This window comes from Piliocolobus tephrosceles, chromosome 7 (genome assembly GCF_002776525.5).
Source record: "Piliocolobus tephrosceles isolate RC106 chromosome 7, ASM277652v3, whole genome shotgun sequence".
In the NCBI taxonomy this organism is placed as follows: domain Eukaryota; kingdom Metazoa; phylum Chordata; class Mammalia; order Primates; family Cercopithecidae; genus Piliocolobus; species Piliocolobus tephrosceles.
In genome coordinates, this window is record NC_045440.1 from 28,340,544 (window position 1) to 28,364,663 (window position 24,120).

Here is a 24,120-nt window from a genome sequence, read left to right on the forward strand (position 1 = left end):
TTTGTTTATGGCCAGTTTTGGAGCCAGTTTATGGCCAGGTTTTGGGGGCCTATTCCCAACATGTCCCCCTTCTTTGATTTGCAAAGCAATGAAAGCAAAGGCAGCTTTGTCACAGTGAGCTACTTCTTGCAGGAGTTGGGATCTGCATATGCAGACTATACAAAGACAAATAACACAGATTAAAAGCACAATCATCATTGAAATCACAGAGCTTCCCAGTGCTTTTATCCATTTTAATGGGTTACTAGCTGCTAATCTGTCTGCAGCTCCTTTAAGCACTCCAGTTCCTGGCATTAACGTCAGGTGTGCCTGGGATGCTTTAAATATTTGTTCTTTTAATTTTGCAATATCCAAAGTCAAGTTTGTAGAGTGTCCTTCTAGATGCTTTTTTTATTCTTTCCAAAATTTTGATCTTATTAAGAGTATTAATAGTTTCCACAAATCCTTATGTTTAGCTCCTACAGTGGGCCATATCATTTGAGGTTGAGGTGCCACTATAAAGCCATGGTTCCAGATAATAGGAACTCTTGCCATACTTCTTACCATTTCTACCATCTGACCATTTTGTTCAGACCAGCTGAATATAGTGTGGCCGTGGCACGCAGACTGAGAGTTGCAATTTAAGCTAAACATCCCCTTAGGGGACCAATTAATAATGATTCCATAGGAATCATTGCACAGCACCTCTGCCTATTCTGCAATGCAATCTTCCCAAATGAGTATGTTCATTATTTCTGGCCAGGTCCCATTCTGTTTACAAATAGGTTTTTGAGGGCAGTATGCCTCAATTATAGGAGCAGATTTATTATGGTAAATACTGAGGTCAGAAAGCATGTGTAACTGTGTCATAGGGTGATTACATCCAGGCATTATTGCCAGCCAGGATTGATAAATATGCCTAATAAGTATAATTGTTCTCTTGTCAGCCCTTGTTGAAGGAATACTCACGGCAATGGTGAACACCGCGATCATAGCTACCATTCAATTACTCATTGTGACTGGTTGTCCCGCTTTCCTCAGACTTTCTTCCACCATCTGTGACAGCTTCTTGATCTGTCCCCAGGTGGGTGACTGTGTTTGGGGGGTGTTGCTCGTGACAGTTGGGGTCCACCTCAGCATTAGTCTTGAGATGGGTGCAACTGGGGGGTCCTCGGGATCCTCCCAGAATCCCTTCCTCGGCATCTGGCTCATGATAAGGTTTCAGGTGTCTTGATGGTATCCAAATCGGCTATTGATTCAGTCCTGGAGAAACACAAGCATAACCTCGACTCCAAGTTATTATTTTAAGGTTGTATAACCGAATTAATGGCTCTTGAGTCAGTTAATATTCTCCATTTACCTGATTTTTTCTTAATTACGAAAACTGGAGAATTCCAAGGGGAAAATGTTGGAGCTATGTGCCCGTTTTCTAATTGTTCAGTAACTCATTCCTCTAAAAGCCTCCAGTTTTTTCTTTACTTAGTGGCCACTGTTTTATCCAGATTGGCTTATCTGTTAACCATTTTAAAGGTATAGGTTCTGGAGGCTTTTAACAACGGCCGCCCTCAAAAACGATATCCTAAACCTTGGTGGGAACTTTGTCTTTCTGCTTGAAGTGGTTCCTTTAAAGCTTGCAAATTTTTTCCTAGTCCCATACCAGGGACATACCCATTTCATGCATCATATGTTGACTTTAAGGGCTATATAATTGTTCAGGAATTAGAACTTGTGCTCCCCATTGCTGTAACAAATCTCTTCCCCATAGACTTATAGGTAGAGAAGTTATAATTGGTTGAATAGTCCCAGGTTGTCCATCAGGCCTTTCACAGTACAAAATATAACTACTTTGACATACTTCAGGGGCTTTACCAACTCCAACTATGTTAAATTGAGCGTGTTGATTGGCCATGCAGATGGCCAGTGCTGTAGAGAAATGATTGAAATGTCCGCTTCAGTATCTACCAAACCTTTAAATTTCTTTCCTGAATAGTTATTTCACAGGTAGGACGTTTAGATTTACCCAATAAGCTGCTTTATCTTGTTTATTTGTGCTTCCAAATCCTCTTGTTCATTTAATATCACTTTTCCCCCTTCCCACATATGGCACAATCAGGAGTAGTGCTATGCGCTCTCTTGGCTCTGCTTTCCAGGGAGCAGAAGTAGAAATAACAATTTGAATTTCCCCGTTGTAATCTGAATCAGTGACTCCTGTTTGTACTTGTACCCCTTTTAAATTTAAACTAGATCTTCCTAGAAGTAATCCCATCATCCCCCCTCACAAGGGTCCACAAACTCCTGCTGGCACCTTTTGCAGGGGTTCCCGAGGCAGAAGGCTCACAACTTTTGGGCAGCATAAATCTACTGTGGCACTACTGGCTGTGGTGGGGGACAGACATTGCACAGGGGTGAGAATGGCCTGAGCTGGAAATGCCCGAGTTTAGAACAGGGTTGGGATGAGCCCCTCATGGCGTTTCCCAAAATGGGGTTCCCATCTTTATCAAACTTAGAGTGACACTGATTAGCCCAGTGTTTTCCTTTTTTGCATTTTGAACAAATTTCGGGCTCAGCAGTTTTCTTTTTTCCCCTATCTGGCGGCCTGACTCGTTGATTTTTTCTACATTCTTTTTTAGTATGACCATGCTTCCCACAGTTAAAACAAGCTCTAGGAAATGGAGTATTTCCTTTATCCACTCTCAGTCCTTCCATTGCCTGTGCCAACAAAGTAGCTTTATGCAGATTACCTCTGATACTGTCACAGGCCTTGATATAATCAATTAAATGTGCTTTGCCTCTAATAGGTCGCAGAGCAGTCTGGCAATCCGGATTAGCATTGTCAAAAGCTAATAACTGCAACACTATATCCTGAGCAGCCAAATCTGCAATCACCTTTTTAAGAGACTCCTGTAACTGAGCTATAAAATCCACATACAGTTCTTTTGGTCCCTGTTTTACAACACTAAAGGGAGGATATTGTTTTCCAACTGTGTGATTTTTTCCCAAGCTCTAATGCACACCCCTCTAAGCTGTTCTATGGCATCATCCTGCATGACCACTTGTGCATCTAAACCAGCCCTGCCGCCAACCCTAAAGTTGGTCTGCAGTTATATTAATTTGAGGTTGGGTCTGGGTGTGCAAGCAGCCTGAACAGAAGTTTCATCTGCCCACCAAGTTTTACATTGTAAGAACTGAGCAGGAGTCAGGCAAGTTCAAGTAAAAGCATCCCAGTCAGTAGAAATCATTCGACTGGAAACAGCAACATTCTTTAACAGTCCCATTACAAAAGGAGAACCCGGTCCATACTGATTAATAGCTTGTTTAAATTCTTTGAGTTATTAAAAGGAAAAGGCTCAAATGTAGTTATAATGTTTCCCTGCTTATCAGGTGGGTGTATTCTAACAGGGAACTGCCAAGCCTCTATATCACCCTCTTGTCTAGTTTGCTGAATTCCTGCCTGAATAGAACTGAGAGTGCTTGCTCGAGGTGCTGCTAAGTCACTGGGGCAACTACTTTTCGCCCAGTGTCCTCCGGAAAAGAAAGATCTGGAGGGTCAGGGCGCTCTTTTTCTTCAAAATAATAATGAGGGGGTGCAGAAAGGTAGGGATGAACCTCTCCCTCCTTTGCCACTTCAGCTCTAGCTGGCAAATAAACCTGCTCTGTTACTTCTTCTGATACTTAATTATCCTCTCCTTCCTCCTCATCATTAGTGTGAAAAGGTTCCAAGGTGGAATGAACCAAAACCCACATTTGTCCCATTGTTACCCTGATGCTTCTGAGCTCCTCTTCTTACCACGGGGATCACTTTAAGAGTACTTGGGTGTCCTCCAGCTTAGTTCTCCAGCCGTGACTCTGGTGACCCTTCAACCTGGGTTCAAGCCCCCACGTATGGGTGCCACTTGCTGAGACCAGCTCAGTCATGGAGACCCTAACCCAGTGGCACTAGAGGAATTAAAGACACACGCACAGAAATATAGAGTGTGGAGTGGGAAATCAGGGGTCTCACAGCCTTCAGAGTTAACAGCCTCGAACAGAGATTTATCCACGTATTTATTGAAAGCAAGTCAGTGATAAGCATTGTTTCTATAGATTATAGATTAACTAAAGGTATTCCTTATGGGAAATAAAGGGATGGGCTGAAATAAAGGGATGGGTCTGGCTAGTTATCTGCAGCAGGAGCATGTCCTTAAAGCACAGATCGCTCCTGCTATTTTTGTGGTTTAAGAATGCCTTTAAGCGGTTTCTCGCCCTGGGTGGGCCAGCTGTTCCTTGTCCTCATTCCGGTAAACCCACAACCTTCCAGCTGGAGGTTATGGCCATCACGAACATGTCACAGTGCTGCAGAGATTTTGTGCTGAGGCCAGTTTATGGCCAGATTTTGGGGGCCTATTCCAAACAAGGAAGAAGAGGGTGCCCTAAGGAACTAAACAAGCTAACATTGTATTAAACATATTGAATGAAACCATATCCCACATTAAATATGATTTCTAGGTACAGAAGAGTTGAACTGCAGTTGATTAGTTAAGAAAACAGTTGCTTTGTAGACATTAAGTATGTATGTGTGGGGTTGGACGCGGTGACTCATGCCTGTAATCCCAGCACTTTGGGAGGCAGAGGCAGGTGGATCACCTGAGGTCGGGAGTTCGAGACCAGCCTGGCCAACATGGTGAAACTCTGTCTCTACTAAAAATACAAAAAAATAAAAATAGCCAGGCAAGGTGGCAGGTGCCTATAATTCCAGCTACTCAGGAGGCTGAGGCAGGAGAATCACTTGAACCCGGGAGGCAGAGGTTGCAGTGGGCTGAGATCATGCCATTGCACTCCAGCCTGGGAAACAAGAGTGAGACTCATCTCAAAAAAAAAAAAAAAAGTATGTGTGCATTTATTTATTGATTGATTGATTGATTGAGACAGGCTCTCACTCTGTTGCCTAGGCTAGAGTGCAGAGGCATGATCTTGGCTCATTGCAACCTTGACCTCCTGGGCTCAAGTGATCCTCCCACCTCAGGCCCCAAGTAGCTGGGACTACAGGCACATGCCACCACGCCTCGCTAATTTTTGTATTTTTTGCAGAAACAGGGTTTTGCCATGTTGCCCAGACTAATCTCGAACTCCTAACTCAAACAATCCACCTGCCTCAGCTTCCCAAAGTGCTGGGGTTACAGGCGTGTGCCACTGTGCCTGGCATTAGTATTAATTAATTCCTACCTGTACTTTTTGCATTCTGGAATCAGTACATTTTATTTTCAGGTTTCAAACAGTTCATTGATCCCCAAAAAGCCTATAGGCCCTGGACACTGTACCTAATACTGATAAAATGGTCCTTTATAAGTATGCCATAGAAGTCTTTCAAATTAATATAGATAGACATTGCTTGAAAATGGATAGGTATTTACATGGTTGGCAGCAACAGAATACTCTAAATTCATGCATATATTTTTTCAACAAGTTTACGGGAATATCAACCACGCACCAGGCACTGTGGTTGGTGCTGAGTAAAGAGTGGGAACAAAACTCACACGGTCCTACCTTCGTGGAACTTAAGTCTTTGGGGGGAATCGTAAGATAAGTAAGCATAGCTGGTGATGAGTGCAATCCTTACCCCATAGAGCAAATAATTAGAATAGGAAGGGTAGCCTATTTTTTATTAAATGGTGCTATGGTCTGAATGTTTGTGTCCCTCCAGAATTCGTATGTTGACATAAAACCTTCGAAGTTCTGACCTCTCTGCCAAGCTTCACATCTGATATTTTATTGACTACTTGGCAATTAAAAGGTGGGACATTTGGGAGGTGATTAGGTGATGAGGGCTCTCATCAGACACAGAATCTCCAGCGCTTTGATCTTGGACTCCCCAGCCTCTAGAACTGTTAGCAATAAATGTCTTTGCTTATAAATAACAGTAGTCACCCTTATCCGTGGTTTCATCTTCTGTGGGGTTTCGGTAACTTGTAGTCAAAGTCAGTCCAAAAATATTACATAGAAAATTCCAGAAATAAACAATTCTTGAGTTTTAAATTGCACACTATTTTGAGTAGCGTGATGAACTCTCTGAACTCTTGTACCATCCTGCTCTCTCTAGGCCAGGACATGAATCATCCCTTTGTCCTCGGTATCCACATTGTTGATACTACCTGCCCATTAAGGCCTTCTCAGTTATCAGATACACTGTTGCAGTATCACAGTACTTGTGTTCAAGTCACTCTTATTTTACTTCATAATGGCCCCAAAGCACAAAAGTAGCGATGCTGGTGATTTGGATCTGCCAAAGAGAAACTGTAAAATGCTTTCTTTAAGTGAAAATTTCTTGATTTAAAAAGGAAAGAAACCAAACCTATATTCTGAGGTTGCTAAGATCTATGGTAAGAATAAATCTTTTATCCATGAAACTATTGAGGAAAAGGAAATGTGTGCATAGTATATAGAGGGTTCAGTAATATCTGTGGTTTCAGGCATCCACTAGAGGTCTTGGAATGTATCCCCCGAGGATAAGAAAGGACTACTGTACCCAGTCTAAGGTATAACCTTCTCTCAGTATGCTTGGGGAACTGGTTCCCGGATACCTTGATGCCAAAATCTGCAGATGCTCAAGTCCCTGATAAAAAATGGTGTAATATTTGCATATAACTAACTGATGCATACCCTCCCATATCCTTTCAATCATGTTTATATTATTCAGAATATCCAATACAATTCCTACATATCACTTCATTCACATGGCTTCAATGTAGTACTTGGCATGCAGCAAATTCAAGTTTTGCTTTTTGGAAACTTGTGTAATTTTTTTCTCCCAAATTTTTGATCCAACGTTGGTTGATGTCAACCAACCACAGATGTCAAACCCAAACGGCCAACTGTATTTTGTTATAGCAGCCAGAAAGAACTAAGTCCCTGAGTGTGATGGTCAGTTTTTTTGTGTCAACTTGGTTAGGCTACATTCCCAAGTCATTAGTCAAACACTAATCTAGATGCTGCTGTAAAGGTATTTTGTGGATGTGATTAAAGTCCATCCTTCCTAAAGTGAACTGATATTCACTTTAAGGAAGGGAGATTATCCTAGATAATCTGGGTGGGCCTGATTCAATCAGTTGAACGCCATAAGACAGAGCTGGGCTTCCCTGAAGAAATTCCTCCCGTGAACAATAGCCCTTGTATGAGAGTTCCAGCATAGTGTACAGATTTTGGACTTGCTTAGCTGGAGCCCCACAATCATATAAGCTAATTCCTTACAATAAACCTCTTGATATACATCTACTACTACTCCTGTTTCTCTGGTTGAAAACTGAGTATGTGACATCTGGGAGATAAAGGGTCAGAAGATGTTGGGGGGGGCAAGTGGAAGCGGTTGGGGGGGGAGAGTCAGCTTTGCTTTTTTGGAGAATGAGGGTGTGATCGAACACACAGAAAGAGGAAGAGGAACACGAAATGAGAGAAGAGAGAAGTAGGCAGGGGCTGGATGTAGCTCAGAGATAGATTATGGAAAGCAGTGTGGATTTTCAGAGGAAGGGGAAATCAAATAACTGAATTTGGCTCTTATTTATTTTTCCATTAAAAAAAATACATTATAGAAAAAAATATAGAGATGGGATCTTGCTGTGTTGACCAGGCTGGTCTCCAACTCCTGGCCTCAAGCGATCCTCTCATCTCGGCCCCCCAAAGTGCTAGGATTTTGAGGGAGTGTGATTTCAGAGGCCAAGTATGGAAGGAGCGAACAATTGAGAGAGACACATCAGCTGAGATTAGATTACAGAGGTGGTCGGATTGACAGGGTAAAGTGTAAGCATGAGACCCGAGCTAGGACAAGCAGAACTTGCAGGTCGATTACAGATGTAGGGGTGAGAAGTGCCAGGGTGACTCTCGAGTGTCTGGCTTGAGCAACTGGGCAAATGGTGTGGATCAAAAAAGCAGCAGGTTGGAGGGAGGACGGGAGTGTTAATCGAAGTTCTGGAAGTTTTAGGTTCGATACGACTCTGAGTGGCGATGTCAGTCAACCGAATATCAGGTGTGAAGATCGGCAGAGCGGGCAGAACCAGAGACATTCATTAGAGAGCAAGCAGGTGGAGGGCACTTAACCTATAGGAAGGATAGAGCGAGAAAAGGGCCAGGAAAAGTCCTAATGTGTAGAGAAAGGCAGAGGCTGAAAAGAAGCAACGGTGAGGTCAGAGGAATATCTTTAGGGTGTGATCACGCCTATGCAAGTGGGTAAAATGAGGGCATAATGACGCGCACTGGATTGCAATAAACTAGCTTTTATTCTTTTATCAGAGATAGCATCTAGCTTTGTAGCCCAGGCTGCAGTGCAGTAGCATGCTCACAGCTCGCTGCAGCTTCATTGGGCTCAGGACATCCTCTCGAGTAACTAGGGGTACAGGCGCAGGTCATTGTGACAGGCTTTTTCTTTTTTTTTTTTTTTTAGGAAGAGAGGGTCTCACTATGTTACCCAGGCTGGTCTCGCAGTCTCGCACTCCTGGCCTCGAGCGATCCTCCTGCCTCGGCCTTTCGGCCTCCCAAAGTGCTGGCCTGTGTCCAGCCAATGGCTGTTCCCAATTAGGGTCTACGGCCCCGCACCGCGGCCACGCACAGTCCTGTGCGCCCAGACTCGACGCTAACAAGAGCCGCAAGCTTCCCTGGCCCCGCCCCGCAGAGTCCTCGCCCCACCCCGGCTCCACCCCTCCCCCAACCCTGCCAGGCTCTCCAATCGCGTGTGGAATTATCGCTCTACCCAGGCGGTGGTGTCGATCTCCGCTCCAATTGGGGCCGTACCATGGCGGAGAAGACTCAAAAGAGGTGGGTCTGCTGCTTGAGAAAAGCCCTTTCTCAGCTTTGCGTAGGGGTGGAACCTGTTCCTGGTCGCCAATGGTGGCGACTCAGAGGGTGTCTCATCCTGGGCCTTCGGGCTGAAGGTACCTCAAGCCCAGACCTGGCGTCCACTGAGGGAGGGGGCTACGGAGTGGGGGTGGGGAGGGCTGAGAAGAGACGCGGAGTCGCCGCCTGGAAGGTTTTTGTTCCTATCTGTCCTTCCCTCCCCGCAGTTGCCTGCGCAGAGGGGGTCTCCCGGCGGGGCTGCGAGGGGAGGGTGACGTCAGCTTTTTCCTGGGGCGCAGGGGGCGGCCGGCTCCCTTCTCCCGCATAATCGGCGGCGCTTGGGGTGGCTGTAGCCCACGGCTTGGCGCTGGATTCTCTGCTGCATGTTGCGAGACCCCCACGCCAGTGCTGGCCGCACCCCAGGCCCTTCCTGTCTCTGCAGGGTGGGGTGTGTAAAGGGATTTACGGTCGCTGTCAGAAGGGGGGCCGCGCCTCGAACTGTGACACACACGCACTCACACACACACTATATATTAAGATGCAGGGAGTACATGCGCAGATTTGTTGCACAGATATATTGCGTAATGGTGAAGTTTGGGCTTCTAGTGTACTTATCACCCAAATAGTGAACGTTGTACCCGATGGGTAATTTTTCAGCCCTCACACCCCTCCTACCCTCGCTGCTTTTAGAGTCTCCAGTGTCTGTTCAATTTCCCTCTTTATGTTTCTGTGTACTCATTTTAGCTCCAACTTAAAAGTGAGAACATGTGCATTTGATTTTGTTTCTGAATTATTTCATACGGTAATGGCCTCCAGTTCCATCCATGTTGTTGCAAAAGACATGATTCCTTTCTTTTTTATGGCTCTGTAGTATTCCATCGTATAGATACACATTTCCTTTATCCAGTCATCCATTGATGAACACTTAGGTTGATTCCATACTTTGCTATTGTGAGTAGTACAGTGATAATCAAAGGAGTTTAATTGTCTTTAGTACGATGGTTTTCTTTGAGTAGATTCTGGGTCGAATGGTAGTTCCATTTGGATTGGTAGTTCTGTATGAATTGCTGGGTCCAATGGTCCTTCTGTCTTTAGTCTTTGAGAAGTCACCATACTATTTTCAATAGATGAACTAATTTACATTCTCACCAATAGTGTATAAGGTTAGAACTGTGACATTTTCTGCCAGGCGTGGAGTGGACAAGCTCCTTTGTAAACATGTGAGGACGGCAATTTTGGCTTCTTCTCCGGTAGTCTTCATTGCTGGGGTCTGTTGGTGGCTGTTGGTGGCTGTTGGTGGCTGGGATGACACAAGTGCAAAAGTAAAGCCATTTCGAACAGCAGCAGTGTTGAGCTCCCTCTGCTGACTCTTTTTGAAAAAGAAAACTGACATTGTTTCTGGTGCCATAAATTAAAATTTAGATTTTTCTTCCATTTAAGCAGATACTCTATAATTTTTTTTTCGGAAGCTAAAGAGGAACAGATGTGTTATAAATATTACGTGCAGTAGATAGTAGCTTACGGCGAAGATGAAGGGGTTGTTGACTTGTTACTTTAACAGATCTGAGGTTAAGTCTTGCCCTCCCATCTGCCGGCTCACCTCTCCGCTCCCACCACTCCGAGATACAGAGGGGTCCTTGCAGAGATATTGGCACCACGTTTTAGTTGGCCTAGTTGTGAATTAATTCTTCCCTGCCCCACTGAGAAGTGTGCTGATTGTGATGCAAGCATTACCTGGGATCTCTCCCTTGGGCGTAAAACTGAAGGCAGGGGGCACTTGTGAGTCTCTCCTACTCTGAGTTGCCGAGGACAAGTTAAATGTTAGATAATGCTCTTTTCATAATGAGAAGGAAGCTGAGGAAATGGAAAATTGCAATGAGAAATAAGGTCTAAAACAAGAGACATTTTATAGAGGCTAATTTATTTGACCAGGGCTTAATAAAACTGCATATTTTACCATAAAAACCCACTTTAAATGAAAAGTGTCAGAGAAATGACATTTACAGATGGTGATACATTCAAGGACAGTGTCATTCATTTATCATGGAAAAACATCTGGAGTGACAGGATGTTTCCAGAAAACTTTCAACTAGAAGAGAGATGACTGATTTCAGGACAGTGATGCCCCAGGAATGAACTCTGCTCCAAGAAATTTCTAGTCTGAATTTCAGTTTTTTCTGTAATATGAGAGGGTTAGACTAGGTGATTTTCTGCTTTTACTAAAAGTTTTCTTTCTTTTACTTTCTTCTAATTTCTTCTAATCTTACTAAAATCTTTCTTCTCCAATACAGTAGGAGGGCTACATATTTTCTGTTATTTCAGCAGATTGACTTTTTTTTTTTTTTTTTTTTTTGAGACAGAGTCGCTCAGGTTGGAGTGCAGTGAAAGCTTTGCACCATGCCTGGTTCCTTTTTTTTTGAGATGGAGTCTCACTCTGTTGCCCAGGCTGGAGTGCAGTGATGCAGTCTCAGCTCACTGCAACCTTTGCCTCCCGGGTTCAAGCAATCATCCTGCCTCAGCCTCCTGAGTAGCTGGGACTACAGTTGCCCACCACCACACCTGGCCAATTTTTGTATTTTTAGTAGAGACGGGGTTTCACCATGTTAGCTAGGCTGGTCTCGAACTCCTGACCTCAAGGAATATGCCCACCTCGGCCTCCCAAAGTGCTGGGATTACAGGCGTGAGCCACTGCACCTGGCCCAGATTGACTCTTGACAGGCTGTATCACCCAGAAGGACCATTGGTACGATTTCATTGACTTATGCCTTGTAAAAAGTCAGAGCCTGACAAAATGATGGAAACAGCTGGAGCTGTGTCTATTCTCAAAACCATTTCTTGAAGATAGACTCAGGAATTATTAGTGTTTTCTATTTGATACATTATTTTATTCTTTACTGAGATCTTTAAAAATACCCTGTGGTGTGAAGGTTTGTCCACCCTAAATTGTGAAAGAAAAATTTGTGTATGTCTTTTTTTTTTAGTTCATCACACTAGTAAGGAAATTGGTACAATCTGAAAAATAGTTTTCATCTTACTTTGCCTGTATATTAGGGAATACTTTGGAGTAAGATTCTGGCATAGAAATGATGGAGAGACATGTTAATGAAAGAATCTTTACCCTTCTGACTCTCACAGCTATATTTTTAGAACTCTCTTATGAGCTTCAAAATCTGCATTTTCAATTACTTATTGGGCATATCTGGTGACTATTCCATAGATACCTCAGACTGAGTTAATCTAAAATTTAGCCAAATGACTTTTTTCTCTGAAATCTGCCCCTCCTCCCATAGGCTATTCTCAGATGGTGCCATTAGTTTTCCAGATCAGAAACCTAGAGGCTTTGACTTTGCTCCTTGGCTCCTGACTTTTGGTTAGTTTTCTTTTTCTTTTCTTTTTTCTTTTTTTCTTTCTTTTTTTTTTTTTTTTTTTAAATTTGAGACAGGGTTTCACTTCATCACCCAGGCTGGAGTACAGTGTTGCAATCTCGGCTCACTGCAACCTCTACCTCCTGGGCTCAAGCAATCCTCCCGCCTCAGCCCCCCAAGTAGCTGGGAGTACAGGTGTAAGCCACCATACCCAGCTAAGTTTTGTATTTTTTGTAGAGATTGGGTTTTACCATGTGACCCAGGCTGGTTTGGGTTGTTTTTCTGGCATAAATGAAGCTGAATCAGAGTGAGTCAGAGCAGCTGATTTTGAGCCCTGGAATTTGAGTTTCCCTCTCCATCAGAAATCATCCCTTCCCAGGAAGGGGACAGGATGGCACCAGTTTCCTTATTTCACTCCATGCCCCTCACCCCCATCCTTCTGTAGTTGATATGGTTTGGCTGTGTCACCACCCAAATCTCATTTTGAATTGTAGTTCCCATAATTCCCACATGTTGTGGGAGGGACCAGGTGGCGATAATTGAATCATGGGGGCCGTTTCCCCCATCCTGTTCTCATGATAGTGAGTGAGTTCTTACAAGATCTAATGGTTTTATAAGGGACTTCTCCCTTCACTGGGCACTCATTCTCCTCCCTGCCACCATGTGAAGAAGGACGTGTTTGCTTCCCCTTTTGCCATGGTTGTAGGTTTCCTGAGGCCTCCCCAGCCATGCTGAACTGTGAGTCAATTAAACCTCTTTCCTTTATAAATTACCCAGTCTCAGATACGTCTTTATTAACAGTGTGAGAACAGACTAATACACTAGTCAAACTTATTTCCCCTCCACAGAGAAGAAAGCAAATATAGTTTGCTCTTTATATCCATGGGTTCCACATCCATGGATTCAACCAACCTCAGATCGAAAATGGGAAAAAAAAATTGTGTCTGTAAACAATACAGTATAACTATTTACATAGCATTTACATTATATTAGGTATTGTAAATTAGAAATGACAAAGTATGAGAGGATGTGTATAGGCTTTATGCAAATATTGCAGCATTTTATATCAGAGACTTGAACATCTGAGGATTGGTCTGGGAACCAATCTCCCACAGATACTGGATACTGAGGGATGTGACTATACACACTTTATGGTCCTTGGGGCCTGTAGCAAGGAATGGAAAGTACCTACCTTCAACGTTGCCTAGAAACCAGATTTTTATTAAATGTGTTTGTTGCCAAGTCTTGTTTCTATTTCCTAGACATACCTGCAGCTTCTCCTATGTGCTACCAGTGCATTTGATATGGTTTGACCCTGTGTCCCCACTCAAATCTCATCTTGAATTATAATGCCCACCTGTTGAGGGAAGGACGCGTAATCCCAGTGATTGGATTATGGGAGTGGTTTCCCCCATGCTGTTCTCGTGATAGTGAGTGAATTCTCACAAGACCTGATGATTTTATAAATGGTAGTTTTCCCTGTGCTCTCACTGTCTCTCTGTCCTGCTGCCTTGTGAAGAAGGTGCCTGCTTCCCCTTTACCTTCCGCCATGATTGTAAGTTTCCTGAGGCCTCCCCAGTCATGTGGAACTGTGAGTCAATTAAACCTCTTTCCTTTATAAATTACCCAGTCTTAGGGAAGTTCTGTATAGCAGTGTGAAAACGGACTAATACAGCATTTCAGGCCTGCATTATCTCTGTAGGATTAGACCAGCTGCCTCCCTGATCCCCACCACCGCCAAGTACTTCTTCATACAAGTGTCAATTATCTGCATACCATTTTGTGACATTGTTGGCTTGGGAATGGTAATCCTTCAGTGATTTCTTGCCTACAGGTGCAAATTCAAATCCCATGTCATGGTGTACAAGCTTGTTCATGGGCTGGTCCTGCTTTTCCTCTCAGCCTTACCTGCTCCCTTTCTCTTCATGACTTTTGTGCTTCTACTCATTCAGTGATGTCCAACCTGGGAGGGGGAAGAGGTTTTTACTTTGTTACTTACTAGTCTCTGCTTAGATGTATGCATATGGTATTTCAACATAGATAGAACAGATAAAATAGTGTTTTAATATTTTTACATAAGTGTTCTTGCACAAACATTTACACTTTTCTTTTTTTTTTTTTTTTTTTTTTTTGAGATGGAGTCTTGCTCTGTCGCCCAGGCTGAAGTGCAGTGGTGCTACCTCGGCTCACTGCAAGCTCTGCCTCCCGGGGTCATGCCATTCTCCTGCCTTAGCCTCCCCAGTAGCTGGGACTATAGGTGCCCACTACCATGCCTGGCTAATTTTTGTATTTTTAATAGAGATGGAGTTTCGCCATGTTGGCCAGGTTGGTTGGTCTCAAACTCCTGACCTCAGGTGATCCACCCACCTTGGCCTCCCAAAGTCCTGGGATTACAGGTATGAGCCACCATGCCCAGCCCAAAGTGGAACAATTAGAAATCAGAATTTTGAAAAATCCAAACAAAATTACAAAGACAAAATATCTAAAATGTTAGTGTTATTTCATAGTAGCTGAGAGCAGATTTAACACCATGAATGTCATTGCCATTTAGAAAAATTCTTTTCTTAATGAAAAGAAGTTTCCTAATAACCATCACTGTAATGGGGAAGTCATTTGATGCACTTCCTCATGTCAGCTCATGGTTCAGCTAGGGTCGGTGTTTACATACAGCTTTGTCAAATGAAAGATAACGGCAGAATATAAAAAAGCATCAATAAGTTATATGGAAATTATTAGAGTCTTTTGAACAATTTGTACTACAATTTATATTACTTTGTGAAAAGTTTCTCATATGTGTGTGTGTGTATATATATATATGAGAGTAAATAGAAATATTTGTAAATTTTAAATTTCTAAGTTAGTATTACTTTGCTGGTTGTTAAATAGTTTAAATGTATATTTTTTCACCCTGCCTCTACAAAAATAATGGCATATTACATACTGTCCATTTTCTCACTTCACTTTTTTTACTTTTAACAATATAGCTTGGAGATCATTCCATTTTTTTTTTTTTTTTTTTTTTGAAGAGATGAGGTCTCACTATGTTGCCCAGACTGGTCTTGAATTCCTGGGCTTAAGCAATTCTCCTTCCTGGCCTCCCAGAGTGCTGGGATTACAGGTGTAAGCCACTGTGCGCAGCCATTCCAAAATCTTGACAAGGGATTATTCATTCTTTTTGATGACCATGTAATAGTCCATAGTATACCATAATTTATTAACTAGTCTTCCACTGATGAATATCTAGGTTGTTTTCAGCTATTTGCTGTTTAGAGACATGCTGGTATTAAAAGAAAAGGTTCAAAACTCTTCTCAAGCATTTTAATACTATAGCACATGTGATTTGGGATGATGGACAATATACCAATTGAAAAATTTATAATCTATTAAAACCTTACTCCCTTACCATTGACTTTCCATTTTTCCATCTTTTTTTTTTTTCCTGAGATGGAGTTTCACTCTTATTGCCCATGCTTGAGTGCAATGGCACAATCTCAGCTCACTGCAACCTCCGCCTCCCAAGTTCAAGCGATTCTCCTGCCTCAGCCTCCCGAGTAGCTGGGATTACAGGTGCCCGCCACCACACCCAGCTAATTTTGTATTTTTAGTAGAGATGGGGTTTCTCCGTGTTGGTAAGGCTGGTGTCGAATTCCCGACCTCAGGTGATCCGCCCACCTCGGCCTCCCAAAGTGCTGGGATTACAGGTGTGAGCCACTGCACCTGGTCTTTTTTTCCATCATTTTTTAAACCTTGTTTTCATTACAGTGTCAGGGTAGCTTCTCCAACAGTATTTTTTTTTTTTTTTTTTTTTGAGGCGGAGTCTCGCTCTGTCGCCCGGACTGGAGTGCAGTGGCCGGATCTCAGCTCACTGCAAGCTCTGCCTCCCGGGTTTATGCCATTCTCCTGCCTCAGCCTCCGGAGTAGCTGGGACTACAGGCGCCCGCCACCTCGCCCGGCTAGTTTTTGTATTTTTAGTAGAGACGGGGTTTCACCGTGTTAGCCAGGATGGTCTCGATCTCCTGACCTCGTGATCCGCCCGTCTCGGCCTCCCAAAGTGCTGGGATTACAGGCTTGAGCCACCGCGCCCGGCATCCAACAGTATTTTTAATCTTACCCCTGGTAAATGTTACTTTTTTCTTGCTACAGTGTGAAGATTGCTCCTGGAGCAGTTGTATGTGTAGAAAGTGAAATCAGAGGAGATGTAACTATCGGTAAGAAAATAGTTTATTTACTGTTTTTCAAGAATTAATGTGATTTAATCTATTTTAGTGCTTTACAGTTAGATACTGTCTTCCATGTTTATTTCACGGATGTCCTAGTTTTATTGACAAAATAATGCATTTTATCCTATGTGTTTAAAATTTCTGAAGGAATATAGTGTGATGGAGGCTGTGTTTAAACTCCTATCTGAAATACTAATAAGGCTGTATAACAAAGTCTTTCGTGTAATTGAGAGAGATCTGTTGTGTACCTGCAGTGTACCAGGCACTGTGCTACGGTGCTGCCTTTGTGGAGCTTCGTGGAGAGCGTGGGCCATGGAGTCAACGGACCTGGGCTGCTTTGCTCCTTGCTCCTTTCTTGCTGGGTTACTTTGGACATATTACTTAACCTCTCTAACCTTGATTTTTTTTTCCCATCTATATAATTGTGTATATCAGGATCAGGTTTGGCTGCATGTAGGGGTGGCTTACACCTGCAGAGGTTTATTCTCTCATATAAAAAGTTTTGAGGTAAGTAATGCAGGGCTGATTAGTTGATTGTCCAGCATGGAGCTCCCGTCCTGTAGGCCAGGAAGTGATGGCTAGAGCACCAACCATCATCTTGGATGAGAAAGGGGAGGCATGGAAGCAAAAGGGCATGTGTCCCAGCTGTGAGTCTGCTCCCTTTAAATAGCCTTCCTGAAAGTTCCACACGACCCTCCCCTGCAGCTTGATGTGTCCATGAGATTGTCTTAGCCATGAGACACATCAAGCTGCAGGGGAGTTTGGGAGATGTAGTCTTAGCTGGTTGCATTGCAGCTGCTAATGAGATCAGGGTTCTATTACAAGGAAAAAGAGGAGAAGAGATATTGCATGGCAATGAGCAATTTTCATAACATGCAAAATAGTAGTGTCTACCTCTTAGGTTTCTTGAAAGAGAACATGAAAATTGTGAGTAGTGAGCTGTCAATAACCGTTTGCTGTTAACGTGGTCAGATCTTCTCAGTGTAGCCTTGCCAGAGCTCAAGTCCAACATTTTACTTACATGAACTTGACTAAGCTCCTCAGACATTTTACTCTGTTCTTTTACCTGGGGTTTGCCTGGATATGGTGCCCTTGCAGTTTTACTGGTGTGAGCTCATTCTTACCAGCAGCTGCATGTCACCTGTATGCTACCAGACTAAAGTGTTCAGTGAACTATTACACTTTTAGAGAGGAAATACACTTTATTTCCTTAAATGAACAGTTTCTTTAATAGAAAAAAAAACCCTGTAACGTCATATTTTTCCCCCCAAAATATCCAAGCCTCCAAACAAGTTAGGCATCTTGTCTTATAAAACCAGTGGAGATTGTGCCAGTATTAGGGAACATTGTTAAGAATTTGCCAGGTTGGTTGATTTAATTATTTTAAATTGAGATACTTAAAAAATGTAGAAAATGGCCCTGTTTCTTTTCAGTGCTGTGTTACCTCTTTGTCTTCTGTATTATCTAAACCACTTGCAAAGTGTTTATGAAGGAAAATGAGGAGGGCCATGTTTTTTAATTTTTTACAATCTACTGCAGACTGGGACCACATATTTATCAAAATGCTCCTCTGTGTTCTTTTTACTCATCATTTTACTGCATTATAATTGTGGCTATCATCATGATATTCTAGGAATAATACCTTATAGTAGTTTACAACGCATTCTTCAGTTAGAAGGAAAGTAAGACTGAAGTAATTATGTAGATTTTCCCTGGCATTTCTACTTCTTCCCCATTTTACATTTTGTCTTTTTTTAAAAAAAAAATCCCCCAATGTTACAACAACTCCGTTTGTTGTTGTTGTTGTTGTTTTGTTACAGGGTCTCGCTATTTTGCCAGGCTGGTCTTAAACTCGTGGGCTCAAGCGATCCTCCTGCCTCAGCTTCCTAAAGTGTTGGGATTACAGGTGTGAGCCACCACACCTGGCCCCACAACAACCCCATTTTAAATAACTATATAATGTCTACTATAAGATAGATATGTATGTAGATAGTATAGCTACATCTGCAGGCATAAATATACACAGACATTACGTGGCTGGGGGATATGTATTTCAGATTTGAAATAACATCTTTTACAGATTTTCTGGGCTGTAAAGGCATTATCTGTGCAAGGAAGGTAGCTGCCAGTGATTGGTGGACCACTGCCTAGGACTGAGTTTTAGGGGTATCAGGGATCAGTATTCACTTTCCTGTTTCTCCCTCTGGTTTTCACTACGATGTTCTCCTCCCCCTTTATGCCTCTTATGTTCCTACTTTCCCTACATGTTGAAATTATTTAAGAAAGCAGAGGCCGGAAAGAGTTCAAGACCGGTGTGGAAAATATAGTGGGATGAGAGAGAGAGATAGAGAAAGGAAGGAAAGGAAGGAAGGAAGAGAGAAAGAAAGAGGAGAAAGGGAGGGAGGGAGGAAAGGAAGGGAGAGAGAGACAGAGGAAGAGAGAGAGAGAAAGAAAATAAGGAAGGAAAGAAAGAAAAGGAAAGGAAGAGAAAGGAAGGAAGGAGAAAAAAGAAAAATTAGCAGAAGCAAGGGAGGGAGGGAGGGAGGAAGGAAGGGAAAAATTAGCCGCATGTGGTGGCGCATGCCTGTAGTCCCAGCTACTTGGGAGGGCTCAGTGAGCTCTAATTGCACCACTGCACTCCAGCCTGGATGACAGTATGAGACCGTGTCTCCAAAAATATATATATATATATTACATAAGGAGGTACATTGTTTAAAGCTATTTTCCATCTTTGTTTGTTTGTTTGTTTGTTTGTTTGTTTGTTTGTTTAGAACCAAGGTCTTGTTCTGTTGCCCAGGCTGGAGTGCAGTGGTGTGGTCATGGCTCACTGCGGTGTCAAACCTCCGCACTCAAGTGATCCTCCCACCTCAGCCTCCAAAGTAGCCAGGTCTACAGCGATGCACCACCACACCTGGCTAATGTTTGTATTTTTGTCCAGGCTGGTCTCAAACTCCTGGCCTCAGTTGATCCTCCTGCCTTGGCCTACCAAAGTTCTGAGATTACAGGTGTAAGTCATCGCTCTTGGCCCTTCAACTAGTTTTTGACCACTAGGTGGTGGTGCACAATTCTGATAGTTAAAATGACATTTTAACACAGATTTTCTTTCTTTCTTTTTCTTTTTTGAGACAGAGTCTATCTCACTCTGTTGCCCAGGCTGGAGTGCAGTGGCGTGATCTCGGCTCACTGCAACCTTCACCTCCTGGGTTCAAGCGATTCTCGTGTCTCAGCCTCCCAGGTAGCCAGAATTACAGGCATGTGCCACCACACTTGGCTAATTTTTTTTTGTATTTTTAGTAGAGACAGGGTTTCACCATGTTGGTCAGGCTGACTTCAAACTCCTAACCTCAAATGATCCGCCCTTTTTGGCCTCCAAAGTTAACACAGATTTTCAGTGATGGATTATAACATAAGAAGTGGTAATACATTTTTAAGGAAAGAAATATCTAACGATTTAAAGTTTATCACAGCAGATGGCCTCCAAGTGAATACTTGTTAAATTTACTTTGACCCAGTGTTTCAAAACAAGAAACTTTTTGCTCAAATACTGAAGAGAAAAAAACTCAATTTTAAAAGTTAAGGAAAATTTGAGGAAAAATGAAGGTTCAGAAGAGTGTTACAGTTACCAATGGTTCTGTCTTCTACAATTCTTGTCTCATTTTTATTATGTATGTTTCTTGTCTTCAACTGTATAATACGGGAATTTTCCAGAATTGGTATTTAGATAATCATTTTTGTCATTGTTGTATTTGGTATAAAATGTCTCAAGTCTTTTGGCTTCTATTAACTCATTTTTCTGATGTAATGCATCAGATTAAAAAGCTCCTGGGAGATATAATTATAAAAGCAAAGAGTGGAGATAAGTCATCTGATTACAACTCTCACCACCTTGCTTTATTTTTCATCTTAGGGCTTTTATTGTTGCTTTTGCTTAGTTTATCTGAGTTAAGTAGCAATAAACTATAGTTTAATTCATAGATTTTTTTTCAGGATGTTTTGTGTAATTTTCCATCCTCTAGTCATGTATACTTTTACAAATTATTCCATTCTGAAATATTTTAGGAAGAAAGTAATGTTTTCCTTTGCTATGTTTCAGGCTAATGGAACTTTAAACTCAATCTGTTTTCCTAGAAAAGCAGGTATTTGTTTTTTCAGAGAAACTAGCTGGGTGCTTGGAAGTATGGTCCTTAACCAGAAACCCTATAACTTGAAACTCTGCTGGAGCCTGACCCCCTTATTCAAGGCTGTTCAGAGACAAAGCCTGGGAAAAGTAACAGCCCACTTGTTAATTATAATTTGGGTAAATAAGGTTTCATAGCATCAAGCCTATTTTTAGTTAGTCTGCCTTAATTCATGGGCCATGAATTATTTCCCTTAAATCTTTGAGACCTGAAAACCTTTCCGAAAGGTACCTTGAAGCACAGTCCCATGGTCCATTACAGGGCGAGAGGCTGGGACAGGACTTAGTCAGGACATCAGTATGTGAAGGCAGAATTCTTCACAGTGGAAATGTTTTGTGCTGGAAGCACTTTGTCCCACTTACTTAGTCTCCCTAGGAGAGCTTTAATACAGACCAAAAGCCTCCCTTTCGTTGCAGCAGTCTTTTTCAGTAAGGCAGAACAGTGGCTTTGACTTGAGAAATTATCACCTATAAAGCACTCTTACAGGTACTTCAGCTTACAGTTCAAGAAAATTGTTTAGTTGTCACAAAAACAGAGCTTAAGGCCTTTTGAATTATTTATTGACAAATGGAAATGTATACAAAAATTGCTTTCTGTGGCAGAGATAGACAGGAAAAGTGTCCTTTACCAGGGAAATGGAAATTGGATGCAAGGAATATCTTTCTGGCTATGTGGCACCAAGCCCAGCCAACCCATTTAGAAAAATAATTCATCAGCCAGTAAGGCAGTTCCAACTCTAGACACATTTATCCAAACAAGGAGATAAGCCAAATAGGGCTTCAGCACATTTGGTAAGAAAATACACAAACTACCCTGCCAGAAGGAGTGCCAGGGTTCACAGCAAGCTTTCAAACAGTGTTTTCCATGGTGACAGAGTTTTATTTTTAAAGCACTTTAACCTCAAGACCCTTAAACTTCATGTTGAATTCAGACCCGATCTAGGTATAATAAAAGTGCTCATGGCATCAGAAAAGCATGAAGTGAACCGTGGCCACGTTTCGGTGTGCTATTTCTAATGGTGCTTGAGTTGCTGGGCTCTGGATTCTCTGCTGCCCAACCTCCCATCATCAGACCACACAGACAGAATTATCCGCATCATTCACAGAAATCACAGCCTTCCTTTAAGAAGTTCACCAGGCCAGAGGCGGTGGCTCACGCCTTCAATCCTAGCATTTTAGGAGGCCGAGTCCAGCAGATTTCCTGAGTTCAGGAGTTTGAGACCAGCCTGGGCAACATGGTGAAACCCCGTCTCTACTAAAATACAAAAAATTAGCTGGGCGTGGTGGTGGGCGCCTGTAGTCTCAGCTACTCGGGAGGCAGAGGCAGGAGAATTGCTTAAACCTGGGAGGCAGAGGTTGCAGTGAGCCGAGATCGTGCCATTGCACTCCAGCTGGGGCGACAGAGCAAGACTCTGTATCCAAAAAGAAAAAAGTTCACCAAACCAAAATCTTAGTGGTTACATATCCTGAAGTCAGCTTATGCTAACCACTTCATTCTGTGCCCAGAAAAGACCCACAAGAAGTTGAGAGAACCTATTTGATGTATTACTGCCTGTGACATTTGCTGTCACCTCACAATTTAAAGTTGATCGTTTCTCAAACTTTTATTTCAGCTGCTTAACACTGGGACCTGTAGTTTGCAATGCTGCCAGCAGGTGGAGGTGGTGTCCAAATCACTGGTCTCACCTAAATGCAGCAGTGCTTTCTCTCCCTCTCTGGACACAGCCCTCAGATTTCTAACCAGGCATTTTCCAGTTACTTGTTTAGTAATTATTAATAATGATAAAGACAGTAATAATAATAAAATACATGCTTAAAATAGTTCACATATTATTTTTTAAATATTGTGTAAGACGTCTTACAGGACTTAGGTTTATTTTAATTTTTTTTTTTTTTTTTTTTTTTTTTTTTGAGACAGAGTCTCACTTTGTCACCCAGGCTGGAGTGCAGTGTTGCAATCTCAGCTCACTGCAACCTCTGTCTCCCGGGTTCAAGTGACTCTCCTGCCTCAGCCTCCCAGGTAGCTGGGATTACAGATGCCCGCCACAATGCCTGGCTAATTTTGGTGTTTTAGGAGAGATGGGGTTTTGCCATGTTGCCCAGGCTGGTCTCGAATTCTTGTGCTCAAGTGATCCACCTGCTGTGGTCTCCCAAAGTGCTGGGATTACAGACGTGAGCCACCACGCCTGGCCTATTTTGATTTTTTTTTTTTCTTTCTTTTTTTTTTTTATTATACTTTAAGTTCTAGGGTACATGTGCATAACGTGCAGGTTTGTTACATATGTATACATGTGCCATGTTGGTGTGCTGCACCCATCAACTCGTCAGCACCCATCAATTCATCATTTATATCAGGTATAACTCCCCAATGCAATCCCTCCTCCCTCCCCCCTATTTTGATTTTTTAAAATGTGTGCTTCTGGTATCTTCTGAAAAAAATGTTTAAAAATTTTTAAAAAGTGTCCTTATTTGTTTGGGTTCTTTATGTAAGAATCATGGATTAGTCATTTTTGAAAGGGAAAAATGAAACTATCACTTGTTTTCATAAGTTTTAAAGAAACACACAGGTCCCAAGGGTATCTTTGTCTTGTCAAGAGCTACAGCTTGATGACCGGCAGAATATCTGGTGTCTCTGGCTACTTATCTAGCAGTGGCAAAGGATCTGCTTTCTGTCACAGAAGTGACGATCACTTCCTCCTATCTTTTTTTTTTCTCCCTCAGAGAAAAAAAAAAAAAAACACTGTCAGAGACAGTCTTGCTCTGTTGCCCAGGCTGGAGTGCAGTGGTACAATCATTGTTCCCTGTAGCCTTGAACCCCTGGACTCAAGCAATCCTCCTGCCTCAGCCTCCCAAGTAGTTGGGACCACAGGTGCACCCCACCATAACTGGCCAATTTTTTTTTAAATTTTTCATTTTGTAGAGAAGGGGGTGTGACTCATTGCCCTGGCTGGTCTGGAACTCCTGGCCTTAAGTAGTCCTCCCACCTCAGTCTCCTGAAGTGCTGGGATTACAGGTGTGAGCCACTGTGCTCAGCCCCATATCTAAGATTTTTAAAGCTAGTTATGGAAAATACTTGTGTTAATCTTTTTACTGTCCGATCATGTGATATGGAATTTTTCCCCTTGGCTAACAGGAGGTATTACCCTGATACATGAGTAGAGGTGCAAAGCGGTTCTTTTTCTTCTGTGTCCCAGACCAGAACGTTATTTTGCTTACTATGAAAAAGTTATGCATTAGCTCTTAGTAGTAAATAGTGATAAATATCCCATTTTTTAAGAACCATGGTCCAGACCCCACAATCCCTCTTTCAAACATTATTTCATATAATCCACATTTCAGCCCAGTGAAGTAGGTTACAGATCTCTTCTTTTTATAGATGAGAAAACAAGCCTTTGTGAGAGTAAGCACGTCACCTTTAGGTGATAGAGTCCGGTGTCTAGACTTTCTAGACAAGGCGGGGGGTGGGGCTGGCTGGGGCTTTGATTACAAAGAACCTAAAGGAGACAGATTGTGTCCTGTTATCATAGAATATTTTGACGTAAAATATAAACCTGGTGTGGTGCAAACTATAAATTTCAGT

At 42.5% G+C, this 24,120-nt stretch overlaps 1 protein-coding gene across 1 annotated transcript in view; it reads left to right on the plus strand.

The window, feature by feature from the left end:
* The first annotated feature begins 8,531 nt into the window (after positions 1-8,531).
* DCTN6 (dynactin subunit 6) overlaps positions 8,532-24,120 on the plus strand; it is a 28,016-nt gene continuing 12,427 nt past the window's right edge. Inside the window, exons 1-2 of the mRNA XM_023214623.3 lie at positions 8,532-8,760; positions 16,287-16,351. Coding sequence (XP_023070391.1) covers positions 8,738-8,760; positions 16,287-16,351 — 88 coding nt within the window. The 5' untranslated portion in view covers positions 8,532-8,737. The remainder of the gene's footprint in view (positions 8,761-16,286; positions 16,352-24,120) is intronic.